Source organism: Squalius cephalus, assembly GCF_949319135.1.
Source record: "Squalius cephalus genome assembly, chromosome: 2".
Taxonomy (NCBI): Eukaryota; Metazoa; Chordata; class Actinopteri; order Cypriniformes; family Leuciscidae; genus Squalius; species Squalius cephalus.
In genome coordinates, this window is record NC_137123.1 from 56,182,579 (window position 1) to 56,190,078 (window position 7,500).

At 38.3% G+C, this 7,500-nt stretch overlaps 1 protein-coding gene across 1 annotated transcript in view; it reads left to right on the forward strand.

Moving 5' to 3' along the window:
• The first annotated feature begins 451 nt into the window (after nucleotides 1–451).
• Nucleotides 452–7,500, forward strand: part of pgap6 (post-glycosylphosphatidylinositol attachment to proteins 6) — a 13,805-nt gene continuing 6,756 nt past the window's right edge. Inside the window, exons 1-10 of the mRNA XM_079862444.1 lie at nucleotides 452–674; nucleotides 1,034–1,211; nucleotides 3,289–3,499; nucleotides 3,657–3,781; nucleotides 4,928–5,190; nucleotides 5,298–5,626; nucleotides 6,261–6,354; nucleotides 6,457–6,574; nucleotides 7,079–7,218; nucleotides 7,320–7,498. Of these exons, the coding sequence (XP_079718570.1) occupies nucleotides 614–674; nucleotides 1,034–1,211; nucleotides 3,289–3,499; nucleotides 3,657–3,781; nucleotides 4,928–5,190; nucleotides 5,298–5,626; nucleotides 6,261–6,354; nucleotides 6,457–6,574; nucleotides 7,079–7,218; nucleotides 7,320–7,498 (1,698 nt within the window). The 5' untranslated portion in view covers nucleotides 452–613. The remainder of the gene's footprint in view (nucleotides 675–1,033; nucleotides 1,212–3,288; nucleotides 3,500–3,656; nucleotides 3,782–4,927; nucleotides 5,191–5,297; nucleotides 5,627–6,260; nucleotides 6,355–6,456; nucleotides 6,575–7,078; nucleotides 7,219–7,319; nucleotides 7,499–7,500) is intronic.

Sequence of the window (7,500 nt, forward strand, 5' to 3'; positions counted from 1 at the left end):
TTTAAAAATCTACATAATCTAGAAGTTGCTGCAGTATTGACTGAAATGATCTTGTAAATATCTTGACCTATTTATTAATATTTTTGTTTCTTTAATTTGTTGCTGTAGCTTATTCCAAACACAAACATTTTAATGTGTCAAATACTTTTAAATATCAATTTAAAATATGGTTTTAAATAAAATATACATCTTTAAAAAAAAAAAAAAAAAAAATTTGGGTTAATGCTTTCATCAAATAGCTTTTGTGAATTGACCTATTTTTTATTTTTTTTATTTTTTTATTTTTTTTACCGTCTCTATGGAATTGGCGAATACTACTATGGCGAAGGATTGGCTCATGAATATTAAGAACAAGTCCTGATGACGTTGCTTGGTAAACTTTCTAGGCTTCTCTTATGAATATTAATTAAGAGGAACTGCCACCCAATGGGAAGAACGACACGAAAGCTACGTAATATTTATGACCAATGGCGAAGAGGAAGTTCTGCATGTAGGCCGACGTCCAGTTTCTGTCATGAACCAGGAAGTAACATGTTAAAACAGTCCTTAGACATCTAAAGAACAACGACAATGGGCTGACAGGAGAATCTAAACTGAAGAAAAAAAAAAAAAAATGGAAAAGTATTCTGCACTGTGCCTTTTACTGTATGTTATCGCTGGCTGTATTGCTGACGGTGAGTATTTGGAGCGCTGGAGATCTCTTACAGATATATTTGCAGTATTTTATTACAGCCGTTTTTTGTCAATTGAGTACTTCGATTTGACCATTATCGTCTTTCAAGCATTTAAATAAAACGGAAATTTCACTAAATGTGCTAAATGTAAACTAACGAGGTTTTTGTCCTCACCCAATGTCACAAAACAGGCATTTTAGTAAATATATGTAATCGTTTAGAATGATCATCGGGCATGCTTATACTTATACCTATACCTAAACAAGACATTAAATATAGAAGTTATAGGCTAAGCGAATAACGCGATCATTGTGAGTGTTTACTTCTGACGCCATCATGACGTCATGCTTTGCTCCTAGATCTCACTTACTTGAACGAGTTCTACTCTAAAACGCCTCAGAGGTTGTCCAAATACAGCTGGTTCGGGAATGTTCGGCTCCATCACTTCAGGGTGTCGGAAGATGCGGTGCTCGTGCGGTGGCTGCTCACGGTCTCACGGGGATCCGGGCTGAGCTGTGGCAACCAAAACATCACTGTGTATGTATGCTGAAAATATGACCGTAAACATGTGGGTTTTATTAATCCATAATTTTGAAAATGTTTCACTATGGAAACAATCTTGTAAAAGCGTTACCACGGTAAACATATTTCCCCTCCAAAAACCAAAGTTATCAATTTAAAACTGTAGGTAAATTTTACAGAGAACTTGGTATTATTACCCAACACTATGGAAAAAAAAAATGAAACCCATATTAATATAAGTTACAGGGTTTTACGGTTGCAATAATAGCTGTAGTTGCTATGGTATTTTGGCTAAAATTATGTTACTGTGGTAATCGTTGAAATCACATTTGCAAACAAAAATATCTGGTGTGTGGGTTCTAATATTTCTAATGGTTTATAAGATATTTTAATGTGTACTTATGATCAGAGGCGGACAGAGTACACAGCTTCATTACTTGAGTAAAAGTACAGATACCCCTTGCTAAATTTTACTCAAGTACAAGTAAAAGTACTACAGTCAGATGTCTACTTAAGTAAAAGTACTGAAGTACTTGTTTTTAAAAGTACTTGAGTACCAAGAGTACAAGAGTACATTTTCTAAATATTGCATTACTACTGCCATAGTGCTTACATTTATGTACAGAAACGTCCTACATGGAGTTATGAAAAATGTTAATGTTAATACCTTGGAGAATGTAAAGAAATTGAAAGTAAAATCAAGTCATTTTCATCTTTTTACCATGCTGCTTTATTTAACATTTTCACTTGCCCACAAGGCAATAGCACAATGGCAACGCTCTGACAAACCTCTGCTATAGAGTTTTAATGGATTTTTTGCACCCACATTTGAACCCGACTATGTTAAACACACCGCATACTCAAGAACATCAACGCAAATGCTCAGCTTACATTAATGTGTAATATCAGAAAAGAAAATTCAGCTAACAATTGTGTGTACATGTGAGTTTCTCTTTTTTTCATCAATCAAATCACAGGGTTCCAGACTGCGACCAAATATGCGACCATTTTATTGAGAATGTGCGAGTTCAAATTGTATGTGGTCGCATTTGTGCGAGTGCATGGTCATGTACTACTCAGTTTAATTCACGCATGAATTTTCCTGCATTGAACTTGTTTTAGCGCCCGCCAAAGTGAATTTTTGTCCCGCCAAAGTCTTATCTGATCGGTGAGTAAAGTAGATGAACTGCCGCTTGTGACAGGGCGCATGTTTAACTGAAAGAACGAGCAGAGAGAGAGAGAGAGCCGGTCGCGCGCGCAGACGCACGATCGGTCTCTCTCGCGCACTGTCGCTCGCTTTTTCTTTTTTCCTTTTTTTTTTATTTATTATTTTTTTAGAAGAAGTAACGGGTACTCACGGTTATGGATAGAAATGTAGCGGAGTAAAGAGTACAATATTTGCCTCTCAAATGTACTTGAGTAAAGTCATGAGTACTCCCCAAAAATGATACTCGAGTAAAGTACAGATCCCTCAAAATTGTACTTAAGTACTGTACTCAAGTAAATGTACTCCGTTACTGTCCGCCTCTGCTTATGATTTTGCACCTCTGAGAATGATCTCTTTATTGGAGACTGTATACAGAAGATAGATTCTCCTGAGAACTCTAACTGAGGAGCCAGGATTATTGTGTACTGTATTAATACCAGGAGACCTTCAGCTCCAAAACTGAAAAGAGCACATACAGATGTCAGAAAGTGTCACGTAATGTAGGCTACTTATTAAAGGAAAGAAAGAAAATGGTGTCAAGCCATTTCATGGAGTCTTTAACCCCAAGTTGCTAGGTTTGTGTAGCAAAACCAGCCTAATTGCTATTCAAAACCCGCCCAATTATGTTCAGAACTAGCCCATTCATGTTCCGGAGGGTAAAATTGAGTTCTGGGGGAGGAGTGTGTGTGGTCGCTTTAACCCACAGACTACAAAAACAACCTGTGGCAACAGTGTAAAAGTACACTGGTCAGAGGGACTCTCCCTGGAAGAAGTGCTGTACACTATAATAGTTGGTTATTAAAGTTGACAAAAAGAAGTAGCAATTCATTTTGTTTAATTTCTTTGCTTAACATTGACTATTGTCCATCTAATGCACATGAACAGGCACTTTAGAGCAGGAGCTCCCCCGGTCATCAACCCCATACAAACAACCTTTCCGAACGACACATCAGTCTCTCTTGCTCACAACTTGACTCTGACCGTTCCCAGTGGACAGAGCGTCAGTGTGACCCTGTTCAATGTGACGCACCCCAAACCTGGTGACTGGTTCCTTGCTGCTCACCTGCCCAAAGATGACGGCAAGATAGAGCAACAGGTGTGTTTTTTGAAGAACTACGTTGCTTGGCGGAAGAATTATAATTTAATAAATTATGAAGTATTTATTGTGTTTATTTTATGAAACATATGCAGTAACCTTCTTATAAAAGCATGAAGCCTTATTGCAGAATGTTGTTTGTTACTTTCTGTTTTAGGGTCTGCCATCTTGCTCATACTTATTCCAGGCACAGATGTTTTTGAGAAGAGCTGCTGACCTGCCAATCCTGCAATACAACATTCCTCTCTATCAAACACTAACTTCAGCTCCAGCTCTTTTTAAGTATGTTCTGTGTTCATGTGTGTGTGTGTGTGTGTGTGTTAAGTAGATTATATTCAAGTTCAACTCTTATATGCTCTCAAATTCTGCATTTATTTGATCAAAAATACAGTAAGCAGTAATATTGTGAAATATTATTTAATTATTATTTTAAAATATACAATTCAGAATAACTGTTATAACTTAAAGGAGAACTCCAGTCAATTTTAACATTGAGCTAAATTTTTTGTACATTTGGAGTGCTGTCAGTACAGAGAACAACGACAAAAATCGGTGTTGCCTACATCGTGTTATCCTCTTTTTAAAATTTGCACCCTGTTGACTTAAATGGGGCAAGTTTTAAACCTGCTTTTAGCCTCTTAACATCCTTGATGTGTCATTACAAGTGCACAGGTCATGTGAGTGATTCCTTCAGAGTGAACACGGTGAATCTGACTGCAGTAGATGTGAGAGATATGAATAAAAATGATAATAATTCAGCCAGCGCTCATACCTGTATTTATTTCCTGTTTTCGGTCGAAGTCCACAGTAGTCGATTGTCGAGTTCTCCACTGTTGCTTAGCTACCTATGATCACGCGCGTGAACTCGACAATCGACTACTGTGGACTTCGACCTAAAACAGGAAGTAAATACAGGTATGTGCGCTGGCCGAATTAACTTCATTTTTATTCATATCTTTCACATCTACTGCAGTCAGATTCACCGTGTTCACTCTGAAGGAATCACTTACATTGGCTGGGCACTTGTAATGACACATCAAGGATGTTAAGAGGCTAAAAGCAGGTTTAAAACTTGCCCCATTGAAGTCAACAGGGTGCAAATTTTAAAAAGAGGATAACACGGTGTAGGCAACACCGATTTTTGTCGTTGTTCTCTGTACTGACAGCACTCCAAATTTACAAAAAAATGAGCTCAATGTTAAAATTGAACGGAGTTCTCCTTTAACAATTTTATATAAAATGTAATTCATTCCTGTGATGGCAAAGCAGCCATTACTCCAGTCTTCAGTGTCACATGATCCTTCAGAAATCATTCTAATATGCTGATCTGGTTAAACATTTCTTGTTGTTATCAATGCATTAATGTAATTTTTAGTGTCTGTTTTTGTTGAAATGTAAAGTATTTTTATGCATCTTGTCTCTGTGTAGGGTCTTTGTTCCAGAGTTCTCCTCCAGGTTGGATGTTTTCATCTTGAACTGTTCTGTAATGCTGGGAAATGATTGCGGGCTGTCAATCACTGTAGGCTCCAGCACTTTGAGGCAGGGCTCGGAAGTGAAACAGAACTGTTCAGGGTTAGAGAGCTGCTTCGCATCGGTCCTCATTCCCCCGTGGAACACCTGGTTGCTGGTCACGGTTGAGTCTAATCAACCAAATGCGACAATAGATTTCAACATCTCTGCCAATGTCACAGGTCTGTTTTCATTTACCTATCACTTTTATTTTACTAGAACACTTCTTTGCTAGTTTTAGCTTGACTCTTAAATATCTTTTCCATCCTCTCTCACTTCATACACACAGTGGGATGTAAACCTTTGAGCGTCTCTTCTGATTTCAACACCTCAGCCTTTACTCGTACCATCATTGCTCCCCAAAGCAACAGCTCAGGTGCCCTCAGTAACGCTTCCGTTTCCACGAGAGACCAACCGAGCCTCCTCGCTAACACCTCTGAGCCAATGTGCATGAGAAGCCCTTCAGTGTTCAGAGACGAACAGGATGTGCTATCACTACGCTTCACCGTTTCCAACAGCAACCTCAGCGTGACCTCTGACCTTCCAACTGTGCTCACACTTGAGCACTCTTCCAGTGATAGTGGCGGCACTTTTGTTGTACAGCTCAACTTGAACACTGTAAGCATGTAAAAATAATATAATTTTACCATTCAAAAGTTTGCGGTCGATGAGATTTCTTAATGTTTTTGAAAGAAGTCTCTTGTGCTAATTAAAGCAGCATGTATTTCATCAGTATGCATTATTCAAAAATACAGTAAAAACTGTAATATTGTGGAATATTATTGCAACGTAAAAAACCTTTCTATTTCTATATTTTAAAATGTATTTAATTCTTGTGATGGCAAAGCTTAATTTTCAGCATAATTTCTCCAGTCTTCAGTGTCACATGGTCCTTCAGAAATCATGAATAATAATAATGTATGACTGCTAATATAAAGTAAAGTATATAGAAAAATTAATTCATGTACAAAAATGCAAAAAGATGATTGTAAAATAGATATAAATTGGATGAGTGTGGATGAGCTGTCCACTTTGCATCGTGCCTAACGTTGTCCTTTAGCTGTGGTAAAGGTACAGCCTCTCATGACTTATTTCAGTTGAGCACCACATATTCACCACAACCATTGTGATATTAATAATGCATCATGATCTATTTAGAGTATTAAACTTATATCAGTGTGTATTTGTGATTTATATTGTATTGTAATATAGATTCAACATTTGTAACACAACTCTTGTGTTTGTGGCATAGAGTTCTCTGGTTGGTGGATTTGCTCGTGTCAAAGCATGTCTCACACCTTTTGCTCCCGTACTTCATCTGAACCGCAGCCAGACTTGTGCTACAGGTTAGTCACACATTCAGATTTGTGCATTATGAGTACACTTAACATTCTCCTGCATGTCACATTTGAATCTGTGTGTGTGTGTTTGTGTTTGTATGCATCTAGGGTTTGCACAGGGCTATTCTCTGAGCGTGAGCAATAATGAATCACATGCACTATTGAGGATCCCATTCCCAGATGCAGCAGTGTGGTACCTCAGCCTCCAGACCGTGTGCAGTGACAGGTAGTGACTTTAGATAAGATGAAACGTCATTTGCAATCTAGTTTACTTACATATTTCCAAGGGAAACAGGATGCTAAACAAGAAAAAATAGGCTGGACTTCATTTAATAATTAGATTCATCTATAAATGGATAATTAATGGTGGTCAATTTGATGGAATAATGTGCACTGATGAATTGTCCACAGTAAGACCAGGAACATCTTGGCATCTTATTGTGTACATACATCTTTTTACATTGTACTATGTAATACCTGGATGTAATTACATCTGTAATTAATTTATTTTTAGACCTTACACCTTAACCCACCTTTAAATCTAACCGAACCTGTCCCTAACCCTAACCGTATCCCACCTTAATAACAGCAAAAGTGTTTAGCAAAACATGAACACAAAAAGTGCATTGCACCTAACAAATAAATGTTTTGACACAAGTACAGTTCATAGACATCTAATATAAAGTGAGACCAAATCACTTTCTGAACATTTTCTGTGTTGACTTTCCAGTGTTGACTGCAGGAATGCATCAGCCGTAGTGAGTGTGTCTGTAAGTGTGAGTGCGTGCATTGATGACTGTGGGCCGTACGGAGAGTGCAGACTGCTACGCACGAACAGCTACCTCTATGGCGCATGTGTGTGCAAAGCAGGTAAGCATACACACACACAAACACACCAAAAGCTGGCCATAAACATGAATGAGTACTGAGTTGTGGCATTGGTTCTTGTTTGTGTTGTTTGCTGTCGACAGGTTGGCAGGGATGGGGCTGTACGGATGGAGTGACTGCGCAGTCGTTCTCTCGACAGATGGCAGCAGCTCTGCTCCTCACCTTTAGTAACCTTTTCTTCATCCCGCCCATCATCGTGGCGCTCTACAGAGGATACCTCATTGAAGCCGCCATCTACTTCTTTACCATGTTTTTCTCCACGGT